Here is a 22877-nt window from a genome sequence, read left to right as displayed (position 1 = left end):
AAGTCCAAGTTTATTCATGCATTTGTCAAATCTACTGAGTGACAATATAAATGCATTCAAAGCTGTTGGGCTCACCTTAGACATTGGAGGGAAATGTGCTTTATCAACCAGAAAAAAAGCTAAAGCAAAGTAAACATTGCTTGTTGCCGTGATCGTAACAACTTTGCCTTTGCAGTTTTATTTTTTTTTTATGGCTACTTTGCTCACAGATAATTGTGTTTCAGTTCTGGTAATTTTCAAGGACGCTGCCACCCAGTAGCAATCAAAGCTTTGATTTTGGGGCAGGAGAGCGACAAGGTGATTTATCTGATCTCCATATGGCTACTCTGAATTTTGCACCTTATTTTCTTCTCAGTTTTACAAGTCTATAATTCTGCCAAAGGACATTCCCACTGACTGAACACCTCTTTCCAGTATACTTGTCTTCTCTTGTTGGGATAAAGACTAGAAAAAAACTATGCAAAGCTTCTCTGTTCTGAAAAGTCCAAATTCCTTTGTGAAAAGGGATCCTCTTCCTCTGTCAGCACAGAGAACACAGAACAGTTTCATGTCGTAGGAGGAGGAAACAGGGTGTAAGTCTGTTCCAGTCAAAATTTCTTCATCTCCCTGAGAAGGAGAGAGTCCAGGACAGCTGCCTGGACAGAGGTTACACTTGCCTTCTGAGAAGCTTGTTCAAGAGATTTTTTTTACTGATTCAGGAAGTGATGAAATTAATCTAATGTGAGTTGAGAAGCTGTCATGTGCACCATCCACTTCCGGTCTGTGTGGGGACACCCGGGCAGGGTGGGAAGAGAAAGCAAAGCATGGGGAAGTAGGTTCTGGGGAAAGGGAAGAAGAAAATGAATGCAAACAGTAGGAAAAGTCCCAACTCTGCCCCTCACACTGTTCCCTAATTCTGAGGCTAGACTGAACAAATGGACTCGTGTCCAGCGCTGGTGACCGACCTCTGCCGTACAGTGTAACCGTTCCCACTGAGAACGTGCGTTGTTCCACTCTTGACCCTGTGGATACATCTTACAGAAGAAAGCGAGCCTACTACTGTTTGCTCAGAGCTCACGTGCCCAGTGGATTTGTCTAACTCCCTTGCTTATCCCAAATTTTTCTCTTTACCTAATAAACTGGAGGATATGTCGGGGAAAGAGATGAATTAAGTATATTTACGCCAGCTATTGGCCTGGGCCAGCCTTATTATTTACTCTTCTCATGTCATTCACTAGAGAAACTGACAAAGTTAATAGGTAGCAGATGATAGAGAAGAAAAGGTAAAAACTTAAAGATGGCTGTATTCTTGCGGAGGCTTTCAGGAAGGTACAGGAAAGAGGAGGCAGCCCACTGGCTAGTACCACCATAGAAGGAACTGATACAAATGTTTAGATTTGCATGTGAGTTGGACTAAAAATTGGTAGTAGAGTAAGCTAGAAAGGGGCTCTAAGGGAGGGAAGAGAGAGGGATCTAAGGGAGGGAAGGACTTAAGAGAAAGGTATTGTATATATGTGAGCAGACAAACAGATTACTGGGGGGGCAATGGCCTAAGTGAGTTCAGGAGTTAAGGAAGGGTGAAAGGGCAGTTAATCAAAAATTTAAGATGATTTAATAAGCTATATGGAACCTTAATTCTTTGGATAATGGCACACCTAGAAGCTATAGATTGTCAGTAGAAAAATTTCAGTGCCAAGAATGGGATACCTTCCAGTGAGTTATTGGCCAGGGAGGTTCCTGATGCCCTCAAGACATTACAGACCATTGCCCAGGCTCTTGTTTTCCCACCAGATTTAGATGGTAAGATCCTATTGCTGAAGACTACACATGTTTGGGCTGCAAAGTCACTGAGAAATCAAGCTGTAGCTGAGCTGAAAACCTCCTCCCTGAATGAAGTCATATAGGAGACAGAAGTCACCAGTGGAGATAAACAACAGAGGACACTGTAAGCCGTAAGTCTAGCCAGCCAGGCCAAATGTGCCAACTGGTGCAATCGAAGCATGTCTGTTATGGAGAAAACCAACCATTCTCTAATTGGACTGGAGGCCCACTCCATGGGAGGGAATACATGCCTGATACTGATAACCTAGTCAGATGCCTATGACAAGGGAAGTCATGAGCTCTAGGTGAGTAACACCTGCTGTTGTCTGGAGAAATGCATATATTATGCTCACCAAAGTGCCCTATAAGCACTTTTCTTAATGTTCATACTCGTATATTAATGCTACTCTCACTTCTGAGTAGAGAAGCTTCTCTTTTCAGATGGCAGCAACTACTGGATGCCTCAAAAGTCACTATAGTGCTGAGAAGTAGTGAGAGTGGAGTTCTCAGCACTCAAACATCTCTATCACACCCTCCAAGGCTGAGGGTCCATTGTGGAAGAGGTGGCAGAAAGAATGTAAGAGCCAAAGGAAGGGTATGACTGCTTATAATGCAATCTTCCAGACACAAAATGGCCTGGATATCCATGATCAAATAAGTGCCTAGCAATACCTGCACAAGACCATCATAAGAGGAGGAAAAGATGATGACATCAAAATAAAAGAGACTAATTGAGAGGGGGAAGGGATATGATGGAGGTTGGATTTGTGAGGGGGAAAGTGGTGGAGGGGAGGGAATTATCACGGTTTGTTGTCTATAATTATGGAAGCTGCCAATTAAAAAGTTAAAAAAAGGAACTCAAGGCATTACAGTGGGGTGATGCATCAGGTACTGTTAACAGAAACTGGATGGGTGAGGACTGTGATTTCAGATTGTTGCCAGGGGTGAAGCTCCTTCCTAAATTATAGGTATGGTAGGAGGAAAGAGAAGCAAATGAACCAATACAGGGTGGGTGAACAGGTGGTCTCACCGGTGCTACCTACAAGAAGCTGGGAGAGTCTGGGTAAAGTCTCTATCTTGAACAAACATGAATGAACTCGAAAGGAGCTAGGGTTTGGCTGTGAAGAAAATGAATTTCGACTGGGTGTATCTCAGTGGCAGGACACAAACTTAACGTATAAGAAGCCCTGGAACCAATCTTGGAAGGAAGAGAGAAAGAGAGGGAGGAGGGAGGAGGGAGGAAAGGAGGAAGGATTGATTCTGTGCTGAGACTACATGCTCAGCGTCTCCTTGGCTGCTACTGACTGCGACACTGAATGGTGTCACACTTACCTTGATGGTCCCTAGTTCCACCCATGTGTGACTGCTAGAAAAGACACCTCAGGACAGGCAAACAAGAGCTCACCCAACATGAGCTGGCTGTGGTTACCTGGTTTGCATGGAAACCGTGGAGGTGGCTTGATTGCCTCTAGACCCTCCTGTCAACAGGAGCCTCAGACCCATCACAGTGGAGTGCATTGAGGCTGCCCAGTACCCATTTGACAGGCAGTCAGAGCCAGGAGCTGTTGGCATCTTGTTTGCAAGTTACAAGGTTTAGAAAAGTCAGAAGAAGCTACACTTCGTAGTAACAAAACTAATTTAATTTAAAACTAATTTACACTGTTAAGTGCAGCCTCACACCCCCCCACACCCCACAGGGACTGACAGTGGCCCTCATGATCCCACAGTGAATACCATAACCCCACCGAGCGGCACCCCCAGGGAATTGGGAGTAGGGGTGAGGGGATAAGAGTATAACCTGTTATATATTAAATTAAAAATTTTTAAATGTAGCCTCACATGGTCCCTTAATACTCACAGGGACTGACTGTGGCCCTCATGATCCCACAGTGAATACCATAACCCCACTGAGGAGGTCCCCCCAGGGTGACGGGGCCAGGGGTGAGGGGATAAAAGAGTATAACCTGTTATAATAAATATATAAAATATAATTAAATTTTAAAAAGTGTAGCCTCAGAGGCCCTGAGGTAGACCTCAAAAACTATGACTATAGCTGGGCATGGTGGCACACGCCTTTAATCCCAGCATTCAGGAGACAGAGATAGGAGGATCTCCATGAGTTCGAGGCCATTCTGAGACTACATAGTGAATTCCAGGTCAGTTTGAGCTCAAATGAAAGCCTACCTCGGAAAAAAATAAAAAAGTATGACTATAACAAGATGATGTTTTATCAAATAAGATATGCAAAATCAAATACAGAACACCCACACAACTAAAGAAAGCCATCCTTTGGGTCCAGCACGCATCCGGGAGTGTAATGTGTGCCTTGTGGAGCTGTGGAAACAGACCCTCAGGGAGGCTGGAACAGTAAGTTCACTCAGACCTCTAGCCTTCAAGTGCCACTTTCCCATATTATGCTCCTATGTGACAAACCTCTACCACAGTTCTAAAGATCTCTCATCCAATAGGAGGACCAACCATCAGCCACCACCCACGTAGAGGGCCTCATTATCTGTGTCAAACGTGGCACAAGTCTATCAGACTTCTGCTTTCTCCACTTCCTGTCCCACTATTCACATGGGATTCCCAGCTGCACCCAGCTGGTTGCTTTGACTGCAGAGCAGGCAGCCTACAAACTGAGGTCCTGATGCTCTGCAGCCCCATAGAGCCATTCTGGAGCCAGGGATAGTCAGAGTTAAGAACAGGGATAGGGGGCTGGAGAGATGGCTCAGCAGTTAAGACACTTGCCTGCAAAGCCTAAGGACCCACGTTCTACTCTCCATATCCCACGTTAGCCAGATGCACAGTGACGCAAGCGCAAGCACACTATGTGGCGGAAGTGTCTGGAGTTCGATTTCAGTGGCTGAGGTCCTGGCATGCAAATTCTCTCTCTCTCTCTCTCTCTCTCTTTCTCTCTCTCTCTCTGTGTGTGTGTGTGTGTGTGTGTGTGTGTGTGTCTAAAAATAAAATTAATAACAGGGATAGGAAGGCAGGCTACCTTTCCTTCCCCTCCACCCCATCACTGTAATTTAGAGTCTTTTTGATTCAGACCATATTGTATCTCGTATGCAGCACGAAGAACCTGGTAGAGCCAGCCAAGCTCCAGTCGATAAAATGAAGCCCGAATAGGTGACTTCCCTACACACCTTTCCTGGGGTGATAGGGACTGCCCTCTCTCAGTTGTGCCCAACAATCTCCAACAGACTCTGAGGTGCTTTTATCCACAGATGTGCATTTGACCCTCAACATCTCAAAGTAGGAATGACCATTCCTGGTGTTTAAGGAGACAAGCAGAGAAGCAAAGGACTTCCTGAAAGGGGTACAGCCACTGCGCGGCAGAGCCAGAACAGAAAAGTGACCTTTGTCCCTCACACTCTGCTTTGGTCAGTGCTCCCTCCCAGCTGTCCTGAACTTCTTTCCCTGCATTCTCACTCATTCCTGTGATCTTATCTTTCCAAAAAGGCCTTACTGACTTCCAACCAAAAGAGAGACTGCGGAAGGAAGGGACGAGTGCTTCCTAAAATGTCTATAAATTTCCATGGTATACATCTTGTGTTGCATGGCATGAGCCAACCATGGCCAATACTAAAGACCAAAACAAGCAAATTACTGATTGTGACTAACAGACCCAATGAACTCTTAGCTGGCATCATTCAAAGATGCGTTTCCTTGTAACATCAAGCTCATTACCTGGATTCTGTGTAATTGGTGTCTGGTCTTAAATACATCAGGAAAAATGTGATTCCAAAATAAACAGGCAATCCTCAGTAGGACTAGAAGTATTGCATAAAAACATTTCTCAGAACCGAGTGAGAAGAGGAAGAGCAGAAAAGGAACATAGTTCTTTTTTTTTCAAGACTGCTGAGGACTTAAAAGTCATAACCTAAAGCATAGGCACATTTTAAGACTCATACTCTACTGATTGAGCTAATTGGTTCATAAACACATTTCAAACGCTGCTATTTAGGCCCTATGCAAAATGTTGAGCCAAGTGCCCCATACAGCTACAGTGGGATAAAATACAGGATATTAAAGAAGCTGATTTGTCATACAGAAGATGACTTCCAGGCAAATCTAAACACATGCACACACATCCCACTCATGTTAAATGCCCTCTCCTTAACATGGCAATTTCATGCTGAATGGCAGACTCCCAGGCACACCGAGATTCCGCACACTTCACCTGCGCAGAGAAGTCTATGAGCTTCGGGAGCAGCACCTTGCCGCCTTCTTCGCTCTTGAGGAAATCCAGCAAGCTCCCTGTGGGCAGAAGAGGGCAAGTTAGGACAGTTCAAGCACATGAGCAAAAAGTCCAAACAAAGGGCTGGAGATGCAGCTTAGGGGGAGAGTGCCCTTAGCAGACACTGGGCTAGGCTTGCTTAAACATGTACCCAGCAAAGGCACAACCTCAGCAGATGCCAGAGGTGCTAAAAGAGTCGCTGTACCTCTCTAACCACAGAGTGCCAGCAGACAGCTCTCCTATTTCCAGTGGCTTCATCTCTGAGGCTTGCTTTTCTACTGGAACTTCAAGTACAGCCTCCCAGGTAGTCTTGGTTCAGCCACTTACTCTGATCAAGTCTGTAACGTGAGTGTGGTAACTCATGGTTCTTATGGTGATGCATGCAGAGGACAGATTTAAGGCGCACTGCGTGGTGTTGGCGGGCAGTAAGTACTAATAGTGTTATATCACATTGTCCATGTTATACCATCTCATCCATGACACAGAATAAATAGTGCTTGGTCCTTGGACCACCGAAGGGAGAAGCTGAGATCACACACTGAATACACTGAGCACAGATTAGTAGATGGTAAGTGGTCAATAAGCCCTAGCTGTTATTATAAGGAAACACAGCACCTATAAATATGATGAAAAGACAATCAATTAATTCAATAATATTTATGAAATTACAAAGCATCTAGCCCTGAGTTGTAGCAACCTAAGCCATAGGGAGAGTTTTATAGCCATGATGCACATGTGTGTGCATGTGTGTGGCTGTGTATGTGAGGGTGTGTGTGGGCCAGGGGATTGTCTCAGGTGTGAACATCGTACTTTTTTTAAAAACAGTCTCTCATTGGCATGGGGTTTGCCAATTAGGCTAGAATGGATGGCCAGGGAGTGCCATAGACCCTCCTGTCCTGCCTCCCCAACATTGGGATTACAAGAACACTGCCATGCTTGACATTTTTTTTTTTTTTTTGAGGTAGGGTCTCACTCTAGCCCAGGCTGACCTGGAATTCACTATGGAGTCTCAGGATGGCCTTGAACTCATGGCAATCCTCCTACCTCTGCCTCCAGAGTGCTGGGATTAAAGGCATGCACCACCATGCCCGGTCATGCTTGGCATTTTTATGTGAGTTCTAGGAACTAAACTCAGGTCCCCATGCTTACAAGACAAGCATTTTGTTAACTAAGTTATCACCAGAGCCCTTTATTTTTAAAATATTTTCATTTATTTACTTATTTGAGAGAGAGACAGAGAGCATGCACCCCAGGGCCTCCAGCCGCTGCACATAAACTCCAGATGCATGTACCACCTTGTGCACGTGGCTTTACATAGGTACTGGGGAACTGAACCTTATTTTATTTTATTTTTGTTTTTTCTAGGTAGTGTTTCACTCTAGTCCAGGCTGACCTGGAATTCACTATGTAGTCTCAGGGTGGCCTCAAACTCATGGTGATCTTCCTACCTCTGCCTCCCAGTACTGGGATTAAAGGCATGCACCACCACACCCAGTTTCTTCTATATTTTTAACAATGTGTGGGGGGCTGAGGACAAAACTGAGTGCTCATCTAACATGAGGGAAGCCATGGGTTTAATATCCAGCCTTTAAAAAAAACAGAAAAAAATAACAAGTATCTTTTTTTGAAAGAACTTTGAGTGATTATTATTAGGAAATATTAATAAATATTAAGTAAGAAAATATAATATTTATCGAATATTCATATTTCTAACATACTGGCTGTGAAGCCTGGGGCTATAGCTCAGTGGTAGAATGCTTGCCTATTATTGTGAGCACTTGTGTTTGATCCTTAGGCTTACCAAAAAGAAAAAAAATGACTAACCTTTTGGCTGTAACCTCAATATCAACCTCCATTATGCATGGCATAACTATTAATTTGGAATTCTTGCTCATGTTGCCTTCTTCCCTCCATTCATACTTCCAAAGATATTTAAAGATCATGTGACAGTTTATTAGGATCTCTACCAAATTGGAATTTATATAAAAGCAGGTTTGCCAGGTGTGGTGGCCCACACCTTTAATACTAGTACTCGGGAGGCAGAGGTGGGAGGATCACCATGAGTTCGAGGCCACCCTGAGACTACATAGTGAATTCCAGGTCAGCTTGAGCCAGAGTGAGACCCTACCTCAGGAAAAAAAAAAAAAAAAAAGAAAGAAAGAAAGAAAGGAAGGAAGAAAAATAGGATGGACAGCATGGCGGTGCATGCCTTTAATCCCAGAATTTGGGAGGCAGAAGTAGAAGGATTGCTGTGAGTTCGAGGCCACTCTGAGGCTACATAGTGAATTCCATGTTAGCCTAGGCTAGAGCAATACCCTACCTAAAAAAAGAAAAAAATTCCAGGCATGGTGGCACATGCCTTAATCCCCGCATTAGAGAAGCAGAGGTAGGACTGCTGTGAGTTTGAGGCCACCCGGAGACTAGTGAACTCCAGGTCAGCCTGGGCTAGAGTGAGAACCTACCTCAAAAAAAAAAATAAATAAATAAATAAAAAGAAAGAAAGAAAAAGCAGAATGGTGATTCAAAGCCCTTAGCTGAAGGTGCTAGCAACAGGAGGAAAGATGGCTATAGAATCTCTTCTTTGGTAATTCTATGATACGTAGGAACTTAATTCCATGGGTTTTAAAATACAAACTATTTTTGTATGCCAGGCCAGCACTCTACTGCTGAACCACATCCTCAGGCCCTTTATTAACATTTTAAAGTGACACTCTAAACTTTTAGATAATGCTAACAACAAAAAAGTTGTTTTAGAAGTTTGAATACTCACATTTAACAAAATCTTCTATAAAACAAAAATATCCTCTGTTCATGTTCATTTATTTGACAAGTATTTATTGGGGTCTCTTAGGTTAGAGATATGATTCTTGGGCGAAAGGCATATGCAGGCCAATGCAGAGAAAAGTATAAGACTATATTAGTTTTAAACATGGCTCACTTGTGATAAATATGCTCATGAAAATGTTTTGTTTTCTTTTTTTGGGGGGGGAGCTTCAGTAGTAATCATGCTGCTCTATGACGAAAATTACTTGAGTATTCTCTGAACAGTTCAACACTTTAGTTATGGCATATTCTGCCTATTGAGATGTGGGCATGGGGTGCCACTCACCCTTGGCCATGTATTCAGTGATGATGTAAATGGGCTCCTCCTTGGTGACCACGGCATAGAGCCGCACCAGCTTGTCATGCTGCAGGGTCTTCATGAGGTTGGCCTCTTCAAGGAACGCCTGCACAGACATGGTGCCAGGCTTCAGGGTCTTCACAGCCACCTTGGTGCTATTGTTATAGTAACCTGAGCAGGAAAAAAGAAAAAAGAAGCAGGGCACCCTGGGTCAGCAGAGTATTCCAAAACTATACTCTGTAGATGCAAGGTTAGAAAGTAACTTAGGTATAGGTAGAGGCCGTCCAAAATAAAACACCCTATGGTATTAAAACTAGGGGAGGCTGAGTGGAGAATACATGGGAATTCTTTGTATTTTCTTCACAGAAATCTAAAATTACTGCAAAATCAGAGGTTTTGTAAAAGAATAGTAAAGAAAATTATAAATGTATTCTACCAGAGGACTAATATAGTCCTCTAAGCTAACATGAAAGAATGAATGGAAGAGACAATATAACAGAAAATATGCCAAAGCACACAAATGCCAGTTATCTCTAATGGAGTAATTATGGCCAATTTTATTTTTGCTATCCTTAATTTTAACTATTTAACAAATTCCATAAGATAGATGATAGATAGATAGATAGATAGATAGATAGATAGATAGATAGATAGATAGGTAGATAGATGGATAGATAGATAGATAGATAGATATTGACTGGGTCTCACTGTAGCACAGGCTGGCTTCGAACTGGCACTATACCTGTGTCCATCCCCTAAGTTTTGGGATTTTAGGTATGTGTCACCATGCCTGGCTTATATCACTTTGATGATCAAAAAGAAGTTAGCCAGACATGGTAATGTACGCCTTTAATCCCAGCACTCGGGCGGCTGAGGTAGGAGGATCACTGTGGGTTCAATGCCAGCCTGGATGTACAGAGTGAATTCTGGCCTGGGCTAGAGTGAGACCCTGCCTCTAAAAAAAAGTGCTAATTTATAAACGTTACTTATGCATCCAAACGTTAAAGTTCAATGTGTTAGAGTCAAGTAGATATTTAGGAAATACATATTTCCCAAAGTTTTCAGGCAACTTCGATGAGAAAGGGTCTGGTGCTGAAAACACAGGGACCACCTCTCCCCACACAGGAAAAGCTGCAGGGTACAAGGAGGCCTTCAGGAAAGAAACCTAATCCATTTACTTCTGAATTCCCCATGCCTTCCAGGCCACACAACACCTGCTCGGTTCATCTTGGCACAGCTAACAGACACTCCAGGAATCCTCACTCTTGAATATAGTTCCCTCAAGGCATGGCTTTTTCAGAAGCTGCCTCATGAAGTACTTAATTTTAATTTGGACTTTCCCTTGGAAAAAGTGGTCTGGCAAGCAGACGTGTAAGAAGCATGTTCTCCTTTTCTCTGTTTTCACACTTCTCTTAGAAGCGCAAAAAGGACCTCTCTGAGGCTTACTGCCACTGGCGTGGCCTGCTCTTGATGTGTTTGTCTCAGAAGACGGCCGCGGGAGTGAATGGCCCCTCTGCCAGTCCCCATGCCATCTGATGTGAGCAGCAGTCAGGGATGGCTGGACGCGTGCTCTAACAGTAAGGGCAGATTTTGGAGTGACTTCTACTTTTTCTTCCTCATCTATATATTTATTCAATTGCTCAGTTTATTAATGAGTATGTATGTATGTATCCTCCCCCCCCCCCAAATTACTTTTCTTAGCCGGGCATGGTGGTACATGCCTTTAGTCCCAGCACTTGGGAGGCAGAGGTAGAAGGCCACCCTGGTACTACACAGCGAATTCCAGGTCAGCCTGGGCTAGAGCGAAACCCTACCTCGGAAAGGATAAAAAAAAAAAAGCCTAAATTACTTTTCTTTTTTTATTTTAGAGAGAGAGAGAGAGAGAGTTGGCATGCCAGGGCCCCAGTCAAACTCCAGATGCTTGCAACATCTAGTGGGCATACACGACTGTGTGCCTGCCTCACCTTTGTGGGTCAGGCTTACATGGGATCTGGAGAGTAGAACATGGGTCTTTAGGCTTTGCAGGCAAGCATATTAACTACTAAGCTATCTCTCCAGCCCTGAATGTATCTTTTCGTAAAGACATTTTTCAAGTGAGAAATTAAAAGGTATGAGTTGCTAATTAGTCCCTCCTGGCTAATGATTTTTCTTCTAGCCAATACAAATGATTTTTCAGGCTATGGATATAACCGAGTTTTAGAATGCTAGCCTATCATTTGTGAGGGCCTGGGTTCCATCTCCACTGCAAAGAGAAAAGATCATTTCTCTATGAAAATGTTTCCTTTTAAGAATTATTTATTTATTTGCAAGCACAGTGAGACACACACACACACAGACGGAGGTGGGGACAGAGAGAGAGAATGGGCACATCAGAGTCTCTAGCTGCTGAAAAATAACTCCAGATACATGTGCCACCTTATGAATCTGGCTTTACATGGGTCCTGGGGAACTGAACCCAGGTCATCAGGCTCTGCAGGCAAGAGCCTTAACCATTGAACCATTTTTCTAGCTCAGATGCATCCCTTTTTTCACACTTTGTAGCATAATAAAATTAGTAGCAGATTGTAATGCTATATAAAAAAAATGAAAAATACAGTAGGAAATAAGTTTTTGGACATTTGGAGAAATAGTAATAGAAAAATGATTTTAAAAAAGTCTCAGGTCTTTCTGAAAAGCTAAAACCTAGACAAAGCCACACAATCATGAAGTTATTACATTGATTTTCCACTTAAATGCACAATCACAAGAAATATGACCTTTTCTATGCAGCTTAGGAGCAGTTTTAAAGTAACTTTCACTTAACAAAAGCCCTTCAAATTCTTCAAATTACATTGGAATCAAGGAGACTCCATCATCAGCATTTTCTTAACTTCTAAGTAGGTCCTCAGCTATGTGAGTACATTGGTGACCAAGCACAGCAACCAAACATGCTCTCCATGATATATGCAACTGATAAGTACTGGTTTCTTGAATCTCTGAATAATTCCCGTAAATCTATAAGTAAAGCAGCAAAGCAGGTAAGGCTTGGGTAGACATTTAAAGAACAGAAATTCCAGCGGACTCAGACACACAGAGGATCCAAATCTTATTTAGTCATTAGATAAATGCAAATAAAGACAAAAGGAGAAACAAGCCCAGCAAACAAAAATTAAAAACTGCTGACATCACGTGCTGTTAGTGGTTAGGAGGGAGCTGCCCCCCTGCGCCAGGCCCTTCCTTGTCTGTGTGCTTCTCTGAGCCCCCGTGAAGTCCCGTTTCACTGTGCAGCAAACCCCCAAGGTGTTCACAAGGGATGACGACAGCAGCCTCCGTCCACAGGCCCATCAAGGCTGGGCTGCTCTAGACCACACAGTAGGTACACATCTGCTGTTCAGGAAAGGGAACATTGTATGTCGCTACTCACCACCTAACCTCCAGTCAACAGCACACAGTAGAGCTGAAGATTCGGGCATCCCTATGGAATCCATGGAGGACTGGTCCTAGGATACCTGAGGATGTCTGTTGTATAAAATGTCATGGTATATGCATTAACCCATGCACATCCTCCGATATTGCAAATCATCCCTTGATGACTTATGGTACCTGGTCAAATGTTAATGCTGTAGACAGAGTTGTTAGACTGTATTGTTTAGGGAATAATGACACAGAACAGAGCCAGTAACTGTTCAATGCACAGACAACTCATGCCCAGATATTTTCCATTCAAGATTGCTTGAGTTCACAGAAATAGACAGACTACTGTACCTTAAGACCCAAAAATCAGTCTGGAGGGATGGCTTAGCAGTTGAGGTACTTGCCTGAGAAGCCAAAGGACTCAGATTTGATTAATCCAGGACCCACATAAGCCAGATTCACAAGGTGGCACATGGGTCTGGAGTTCATTTGCAGTGGCTGGAGGCCCTAGCATGCCCATTCTCTCTCTCTCTCTCTCTCAAATAAATAAATGAAATATTTTTAAAAAAAATCCAACAAATTCACTGCTAGTCACCCTAAAGAAACTCATACGATTTTGTGCCAGAAGAAAACAAACAAACAAACAAACAAAAACCAGGGTACATTGTTCACAGTAGCTATGACTGGAAACAATCCCAATTTTATCAGCAAATAGAGAAATGCATTAATAAACTGATATGTGGCCGGAATACACACAAAACCAATACCACCCAGCAATGAAAATGCATGAACTATATAACACCACCAAAAGAATGAATGAGTTCATTAAAATGTCCAGCAAGAGAGGCAAGGCATAAATATGATCCATTTATACAAAGATCAATAACAGCAAGGTTTAGCTGTCTTATTTGCTGTTTACTTTACCATGTACAAAAGTGGTCAGGCTAGACTACATGAAAGGTGTGACTCAGTGGCAGAACACTTTCTGGGTGCATCACCCTGGTTCTGTTCCTAGCATCATTGGTGGAGGTGGGGTGGGAAGGGGAGTTGCAGGAGCCAGGAAGTTATGACAAAGACCAGAACAGCAGTTGTATCTGGGGACAGGCAAGGTTGGTGATTGGGAAGAGGAACTCCAGGGACTGGTAGTAAATTTCCTCTCTGTGATCCACATACAATTTTACTGTGCAAGTAGTTGTGACAATGAGTATGTGTGTCATACTCTTTTTGTTCACTTGTTACTTCACCTAGTAACAAAAGTTAAAGAAACAAAACCATTCCTTTTAGTCACCATGAAAACAGTGCTTGTCATTAAGACTGTTTGAAATGATGGTGTGTGTGTGGGGGATGCTTTCCAGTGGTAGAGGAAATAATGCAGCTGCTAAAGACATTAAAAATGCTGCTAAGAAGTCTGAAATAACAGTGATGAAACAACTATGCTCCTGGCTCAAAAAATAGCAGCAGCTGGGGCTGGAGAAATGGCTTAGTAGTTAAGGTGCTTGCCTGTGAACCTAAGGATCCAGGTTTGATTCCCCAGTACCCAGGAAGCCAGAGGCATATGGTGGCGCATGCATCTGGAGTTTGTTTGCAGTGGCTGAAGGCTCTAGCACACCCATTCTCTCTACCTCTATCTGCCTCTTTCTCTTTCCCTCTCTCAAATGAGAAAATACATAAAATGTTTTAAAAAAAATTAAAAAAAAAAAAAGGCAGCAGCTGCAGAATGGAAAAACTGCAGAGGCAGTCCAGGGCAGTCTTTACCCTTGCAACAGATGCAAGACTGTATTCAGAAGGATCACGTGACACTTTCCTGATGCTTTGCAGTCATTTGAACGTCTGTCACCTAGTCACAGAAACTTGTTTACTAATCTTTCAAGGTATTAAACAAGTCCTTGTTGAGAGGCACTTTGTCAGTTAAAGAAAGCTCCAGTTTGAACCATGACTGGTATACAAAAAGGTATGTACATATCATAGGACAAGACAGAGTTGTGGGTTTTTTTTTTTTTTTTTTTTTTTTTGCTTTTTGAAGTAAGGTCTCACTCTAGCCTAGGATGACCTGGAATGTAGTCTCAGGGTGGCCTTGAACTCACAGTGAGCCTCTAACCTCTGCCTCCCAAGTGCTGAGATTAGAGAGTTTTTTTTTTTGTTGTTGTTGTTGTTGTTTGTTTTTGAGGTAGGGTCTTACTCTGGCCTGGGCTGACCTGGGATTCACTATGTAGTCTCAGGCAGTCCTTGAACTCACAGTGAGCCTCCTACCTCTGCCTTTCGAGTGCTGGGATTAAAGGTGTGTGCCACCACGCCCAGCATTTTTTTTTTTAATTTAAGCATGTAATTCATTTTGGAAGTTGGCTGGTGACTCATGTTGATTAAGTTGCTTCAAAATAAGAATGTGGGGGCTGGAGAGATGGCTTAGCACTTAAGGCGCTTGCCTGCAAAGCCTTACAGACCAAGTTTGATTCCTCTGTGCCCACAGAAAGCCAGGTGCACAAGAAGGCATGGGCATTTAGAATTCATTTACAGCAACTGGAGGCCCTAGAGTGCCCATTCTATATGTCTCTCTTTGCTCTATCTCACTGTCTCTGCTTGTAAATATACATACATACATATATGTATATATTCCCCAATACTCATGTAAAACCATATGCACAAAGTGGTGCAAGCATCTGGAGTTTATTTGCAGATATTTTGCAAGAGGTCCTGATGCATCCATTCTCTTTCTCTCTGTCGGTCTGTCTCTTTGCTTGCAAATGAATGCATAAAATATATTTTTTCTTTTTCTTTTCTTTTCTTCTTTTTTTTGGTTTATCGAGGTAAGGTCTCATTCTAGCTCAGGCTGACCTGGAATTCACTACATAGTTTCAAGGTGGCCTCGAACTCATGGCGATCCTCCTACCTCTGCCACCCAAGTGCTGGGATTAAAGGCATGTGTCACCATGCCCGGCTGAATAAAATATGTTTTAAAAAATAAGAATGTGTCAAGCAAAACTCAATTATAAAAATTTCCTTTTCACAAAATCTCTTGGAGATGTAGCGGTGATACCACCCACTTCCTCACTGTGTAGTCCATTCCTGTGAACATTAACCACCCATAGAAGAAGCATGGCGCCCCAGGCAGATGCCCAGAGGCCCACACAAGCAGGAAGAAACAGCGTGAGGCAGGGGCATCCCTCTCTTTCAGACCAACCAGCCCTCTCCCCCAAAAAGGCAAGTCACATCCTAGAATCTATTCACTGCATTTACAAAATTCAATGTGACAGGTAGTGTATCAAGAGTCTTTGTCATAAGTATTAATTTACTTGGTTAATAATGATATAATTTTAATTGGTTAGATTTTTCCCCTTTCTCTTCCTTTTTTCTCCTCTCTTCTTTTTTTCTCCCATCTCCTCCTCTTCCTTTCCTCCAATACAAAATGAGGACAAAAGCATCATTCAAGGACAACTAGGAGCTGGAGAGATGGCTTAGTAGTTAAAGCACTTTCCAACAAAGCCAAAGGACCTAAGTTCAATTCCCCAGGACCCAAATAAGCCAGATGCAGAAGGTGGCACTTGTCTCTACTGTGGCTGGAGGCCCTGGACATGACCATTCTCTCTCTCTTTCTCAAATAAATAAATATAAATATAAATATTTTAACAATAACTAAGTTGTCAGGCATGGTGGTGCACATCTTTAATACAAGCACTCAAGGAGCAGAGGTAGGAGGATTACTATGAGTTCCAGGTCAGCCAGGGTTAGAATGAGACCCTACATGTAAAAAATAAAATAAATTAAAAGCAGCTAGTAAGTTGCTGGGGCATCATCATACACATCTTTAATACCAGCATTTAGGAGGCAGAGGTAGGAGGATTGCTGTGAGTTTGATGTCAGCCTGGAACTACAGAGTGAGTTCCAGGTCAGTCTAGGCTAGGATGAGACCCTATCTCAAAAGAAAAAAGGAAAAAGGAGGTGGGCATGGTGGCATATGCCTTTAATCCCAGCACTCGGGAGGCCAAAGTAGGAGGATCACTGTGAGTTTGAGGCCACCCTGACAATACAGAGTGAATTCCAGGCTAGCCTACAGAAAAACTTACCTCAAAAAGAAAGAAAGAAAGAAAGAAAGAAAGAAAGAAAGAAAGAAAGAAAGAAAGAAAGAAAGAAAGATAGATAACTAGGTGTTGAGCAAGGTAGCTATAATTCTTGAGCAACAAAAGGACTGTTGTAAGTTCAAGTGTAGCCTGGGCTATATAATAAGTTCTAGGGGAGCCAAGGCTATAACACTGTCTCAAAAACAAACCAAACAAACCTCGAAATAAAATTTAAAAACAAAAACTTTTGATGTCAATATCCTAATAGTGATATTTTGCTATAATTTTATAACACCTTATCACTGGGGCAAACTTGATAAATGGTACCAGAGATCTCACTGTATTGCTTATTTTATATTTATGTCATCTTTCTTGAAATATAACTCCTGCATTTCAAGGAAATATTTACCTATTTAATTAATCAATTTTTAATGCATTCAGAATTTTGCAGCTATCATTACTGTGAACATTAAAACATTCCAAGCATCCCAAAAGGAAATCCCGTCTTCATCAGCAATCACTTCCTCTGTGCTTCCATGTCCTCTAGGCAACCAGTCACCTGCTTTGGCCTCTGCAAGTTTACTTCTGAGCAGCTCTTCAAAATGAATGGCATAGGCTGCGTGGTGGCGCATGCCTTTAATTCCAGCACCTGAGAGGCTGAGGTAGGAGGATCGCTGTGAGTTTGAGGACAGCCTGTGAATAGTGAATTCTAGGTCAGCCTGGGCTAGAGGGAGATCCTACCATGGAAAACAAAAAAACTAAAAATAAAAATGAATATCACGATGCCAATAATGGTTCCCTGTGATGTGCTTCTCCCAATTTGCATAGCATTTTCAAAGGTCACGCATATTGTAGTGACAGGTGCCAATTCTTCATTCCTTTATATTGCTAATATTCTGCTCTATGACTATAGCCAGTATTGTTTGTACGTCAATTTTTGGTGGACATTTGGTTTGCTTTTCCTTGTAGCCTAGGCTTGTCTCAAACTTACGATCTTCGTCTTCAGCCTGCTGCGTGCTGAGAGTACAGGCATATAACACTTACTACTATACCTTATTACTGTGAATAACGCCGCAGTGAACATTCACGTACATGCTTTTTGTGTTTGTCTCAAAACAAAAAAGGCTATTAAAAAGCACAGATTTTGGTACGTGTGGAAATGCCCAGTGATTTCCTCCTGCATTTTGTAGTTGTACTAATGCTACCATCTTTTCTTATTGTATTTGGTATTTCATAGCAAACACTTCCGGTGCTGCCCACTGGATGAAGGGCTTAGCTGCATGGACCTACAATCAGGTTCTTACTCCACTCATGTGAGGGTCTCCTGCATCTCTCTTTTAAAACATTATGAGGAACTCAAGTAGCATAATTATTAAAAGTAAATAAAGGACTTGCATGCATTTCTGAGAATGACAGAAATGGCCAGTATGCACGTGAAAATGCTCATCAGTAACCTTTAGGGAAATGCAAATGAAAACCACAGTCCTTATAACATCTGTCAAAATGACCACCACATGAACAACCAACCAACCCTCTCATAACAGAAAATAACATGGAGAAACCTAATTGTTTCATACGGTCAGAGGAATGTAAGCTGGATGTTGCCTCTATTCAAAACCGCATGTCAATTCCTCAAAATATTAAAAGTAGAGACAGCATGAGATTCAGCAATTCCACCTCTGGACATATGAGAACCAAGCCTCCAAGGGATGGATATTTGTCTACCTTTGCTCATAGTGGTATTGTTTATAATAGCCAAAGGGCATCCACTGACAGGAAATAAAGAAAATGTAAGCTGGATGTAGATGCACACACACCTTTTTAACCTCAGCTCCAGGAGGCTGACATAGGTGGATCCCTGGGAGTTTGAGGTCAGCCTGGGCTAGAATGAGACCCTGCCTCAAAAAACAAAGAAAGAGAGAGGGAGGGAGGGAGGAAGAAAAGGAAGAGAGAAAGGGACAGTGGCGGATGTTTTTAAGGAAGCACTATTTGGCTTTAAAAGTGTATGAGCATCTTTATATGTGCTATGACATGATGAACCTTGAAGAAATTATGCTATGTGAACTAAGCCAATCAGCAAGGCAAGTACAGCATGAGTCCACTTGTGTGAGAAAGAGTGGTTCCCGGTGGTTGGGGTGAGGGCTCTGGGAGTTGATGTTTAGTGGATATTGAGTCCCAGTTTTGTAAAATGAAAAGAGATGCTGAACAGTGAGAATGAATTTAACACCACTGTACTATGAATTTAAAAATGGCTAAAATATAAATTTTATCTTATGCGTATTTTGCCCCAATTGCAAAAAAAATTATTAGAAAGTCTATTCAAGTAATGTATTCTCACAACATTTGCATCCTTTTAGCTTAAACAAACAAACAAGAAAAATAACATTCTGGGTAGAATGTTCTGAGTATTGTCCAAAGCTACATTCTTCTCTGCTTTATGGCTCAGGCATTCCCAGGCACCACCTGTATGCACTCTAAATAAAGGTTCTCTAAAATTGAAGAGCTCATGAAGACAAAAGGGTGAGAAACAAGCAGGGGAAATGAACCTATGGAGAAGTGAAAGCTTGGCCAGGAGCACAGTTTCAGACAGACTTGAGCCTCAGTGCAGACCTGGAGCCATTCATGTTCTCAGGTGTGTTCCCACACTGCTCCGCACTCTTGACTCCTGTTCCATCAACCCTCAGTTTTTTTAGAATGGACAAGTTGGACAGGCAAACATGCCCCCGGACACCAACACTATGGAGCTGGTGAGAAGTCCACCATGCTACTTGCTAGTAGCCATCAAGAAGATTTTTTTTTAAATTTTTTATTTATTTGAGAGCGACAGACACAGAGAGAAAGACAGATAGAGGGAGAGAGAGAGAATGGGCACGCCAGGGCTTCCAGCCTCTGCAAACGAACTCCAGACGCGTGCGCCCCCTTGTGCATCTGGCTAACGTGGGACCTGGGGAACCGAGCCTCGAACCGGGGTCTTTAGGCTTCACAGGCAAGCACTTAACCACTAAGCCATCTCTCCAGCCCCATCAAGAAGATTTTAAGAAAGCACAAGGGAACCATCTGAGTCCTTTCCCCTGGACCTAAACAGCTGCACATCTGAAGACGGGTGAAATGTTTCACTGTTCCACTCTTTAACGCCACTGCATCGGGTTTGGAAAAGCACCCAGGCAACAGCCCACCCTGGTCTGCAAGCACTGGGGCCTGTGCTGACCACAAAGCTGGCAAGGACTTTTCTCACCCTCAGGCTGGTATGGCAGCTGCTATACTTTTCAAACAGCATAAAGTGGGATATAATTCTCCCTTATATCACCCATACAAACAACTGGATTTGAATGTATTTGGTTTCTGTCCTTGGCTATCTCTCAGCATATAGTTTTATGTACTTTTATTCTGGCTTCAGAGATGAACATGGGAAGTGTGAAACAAAATCCCAAATTGCCACTTTACACAGAGGGCTACTACCTGAGGGTGGGGTACAGCCCAGTAAAACTACAGTCCTGGTAACATGCTCCATGTGTTTCTTGGACAGATAGGCAGTTCTTTCACCAGCAAATGTGCAAACTGCATTACTTACAGCTTGGTTCTATGATGAAAAGTGAGAAAAAGCTATTGAAATACAGCTTGTAGTGACTAGAATAAAACACAGACAAATAAAAATAACAGCAAAAACAGAGTAGTCAACCCCCGACTTTGGGAGGCACTGCAGGTGCATGACCTCTCAGGAACTGATGTCATACTCGTTTGCTCATTCACTGATGGGGAAACTGAGACCAGGGAAGTCAAGCGCACTTGTAAATTGCTTAGCAATCAACTGAGTCCAGAGCTTCTGCTCGCCAGCACAGCCTTGCTCTCTCACTACTTTGACCATAGGCAATGTTCTCATCTCATTCCCAGTGTCCTCGTTTATCAAATAATGACAGTCATGTCTCCCTTACAGTGTCACTGAGCACAGGGAGCAAAGCAATAAAAATATGCCTCAAAATGGCTTAGAGACACTACATAGCCCATACATTTTGTGCATCTGGCTTTAAGAGGGTACTGGGGAATGAAACCAGGGCTATCAGGCTTTGCAAGCAAATGCCTTTAACTGCTGAACCATTTCCCCAGCCCCACACAGATTATTTTTTAGTACAAAAGAGAATCACCATGGAAACATTTGGCAGGCTTCCTCAAAATCAAAGTAAAAAGAGGACCAATGAAAACATGCCTCTGCCTCTTTACCCCTCTCCCCTCCCCCCCAGCAGTGCCTAGGGGCTCTGGTGCTACTCACAAAGGCACAGGCTGAGCCAAATCATGGAACATGTCAGGAAAAAAAAAAAATCCTAAATTGTAGGACATTCTAAAAAGCAACTGCTCTGTGTTTGGTAAAATGTGTTGTCATGAAAGATAAACCATGGAAAATTTCCAAATTAAGGGGGATTAAAGATGTGTTAAATGCAAGTATGTAAGCTTCAGTTAGGGAAAATAGTCACAAAAGTATTACTGGGGGGAAGTCAACATGAACTCTGTGTTGGATAGGCACCTGTGTGGAGGCTGAAGTTCCTGAATGTGATCGTTGGTACTGCGTAGATGAGGACCCTGGGCCGCGGAAACGCACTGAGATTACTCTCCAGTAGCCTACCAGCAAGTGTGTGAGCACACCTCGGTGATGAAGCACACACAGCAAAGTGTGTATGCCACTCGTTCTTGTTTCTACTCTATGAATTTGGAGTGATAAAAACTAAGAAATAAAGAGCACTAACCTCTGTGGATGGGAAGAAGATGGAAGAAAAAATTTTTTTTTAACATTTTTATTTATTTTTATTTATTTATTCAAGAGGGATAGAGAAAGATGAGGGGGGCGGGGGAAAGAATGGGAGTGCCGGGCTTTTAGCCGCTGCAAATGAACTTCAGATGCGTGCACCACCTTGTGCATCTGGCTTATGTGGGTACTGGAGAATTGAACCTGGACCCTGTGGCTTTGCAGGCAAGCACCTGAACTGCTAAACCATCTCTCTAGCCAAGATTTTTTTTTTTAAAGACAATGAAAAGTTTTGTAGTTTGAAAAAGTTGAGCACAGACTAACCAGTTTATACTCCTAGTGTGTATAAAACAAAGAGAAATGAAATCAGGTCTACACAATAACTAGTAAAGATGTTCACAGAGGCATTGTTCATAAGAGCCAAAATGTGTCAACAACCCAAATGGCCATCAACAGAGGAATGGATAAACACATGGAGTATACTCAATCAAGGAAATATCCCTCAATAATGGGAAAGAATGAACATCTGCTGCATGCTAGAGCACAGATACAACCAGCATTATGCTAAGTGAACTAAGTTAAATGAAAAGAACAGTCAACTACTGTATGACTTCATTTGCATACGGCACCTGGAGGAGGAAAATTTACAGAGACAGAAAATGCAGTGGTTGCCAGGAGCTGATGAGAGGGAGAATGGGAAGTTACTGGTTAATGGGTTTAATGTTTGCTGTTGAGGTGAAAGAAAATATTTTGCAACCAGACAAGTGGTTATACAACCTACGAATGTACTAAATGCCACTGAATTGTTCACTCTAACAGGATTAATTTTTATGTTAGACTAATTTCACATCAACTTCTAAAAGGATAACAATGGGATGACATTGTGACTCAGGCCACAGAGAGAAGAGACCACCTCCAGACTGAGCACTCAAGCTCATGAGGGTGCTGACAGGAGTGAAAACAAGCCCTGCCAATAGGCCCTGGAAAAGCCGGCCAACAAGAGGGCTGTAAGTTTGTGGTTGTGATCGATCTGAGGACTTCAGGTCCACTGAGAATCAACTGCAGGCTGGGTCACATTCGCCACATTGAAAGATACTTCTCTCGCAGGTTGTGGTGGCGCACGCCTTTAACCCAGCACCCAGGAGGCACAGGTAGGAGGATCGCTGAGAGTTCGAGGCCACCCTGAGACTACATAGTGAATTCCAGGTCAGCCTGGGCTAGAGTGAGACCCTACCTCTAAAAACCAAAAAACCAAACAACCAAACAAACAAAAAAAAGATACTTCTCTCATTAGGACACCAGTGGGACAAAGTGTAGGAAGCTGCAGGGCAGCGCCTTTCGAGGGAAAGCCCTCCCTCGGACGCGTGGACGGCGAGAGGCACGCCCGCGGCCACAGAGGGGGAGGCGCTCCCTTCCTGCGGGGCTGGGGCTGGAACATTTCCCAAAGCTTGTCTACCTGGAAGGCACAGCGGCTCTCGTTCACACAAAGCTGGCAGAGCAATCCAGTCAGATGTGCAGCCACTTGGGGCC

The 22877-nt window shown here is 42.9% G+C and overlaps 1 protein-coding gene across 2 annotated transcripts in view; it reads right to left on the bottom strand.

The window, feature by feature from the left end:
• Positions 1–22877, bottom strand: part of Lyn (LYN proto-oncogene, Src family tyrosine kinase) — a 134792-nt gene that overhangs the window by 42478 nt on the left and 69437 nt on the right. For both annotated transcript variants that reach the window (XM_004653349.2, XM_004653350.2), the window contains exons 9-10: positions 9150–9332; positions 5984–6060 (exon numbers count right to left, since the gene is read on the bottom strand). In XM_004653349.2, the coding sequence (XP_004653406.1) occupies positions 5984–6060; positions 9150–9332 (260 nt within the window). The remainder of the gene's footprint in view (positions 1–5983; positions 6061–9149; positions 9333–22877) is intronic.

This window comes from Jaculus jaculus, chromosome 2 (genome assembly GCF_020740685.1).
Source record: "Jaculus jaculus isolate mJacJac1 chromosome 2, mJacJac1.mat.Y.cur, whole genome shotgun sequence".
NCBI classification, from domain to species: domain Eukaryota; kingdom Metazoa; phylum Chordata; class Mammalia; order Rodentia; family Dipodidae; genus Jaculus; species Jaculus jaculus.
This window is presented reverse-complemented; position numbering and strand designations above follow the sequence as displayed.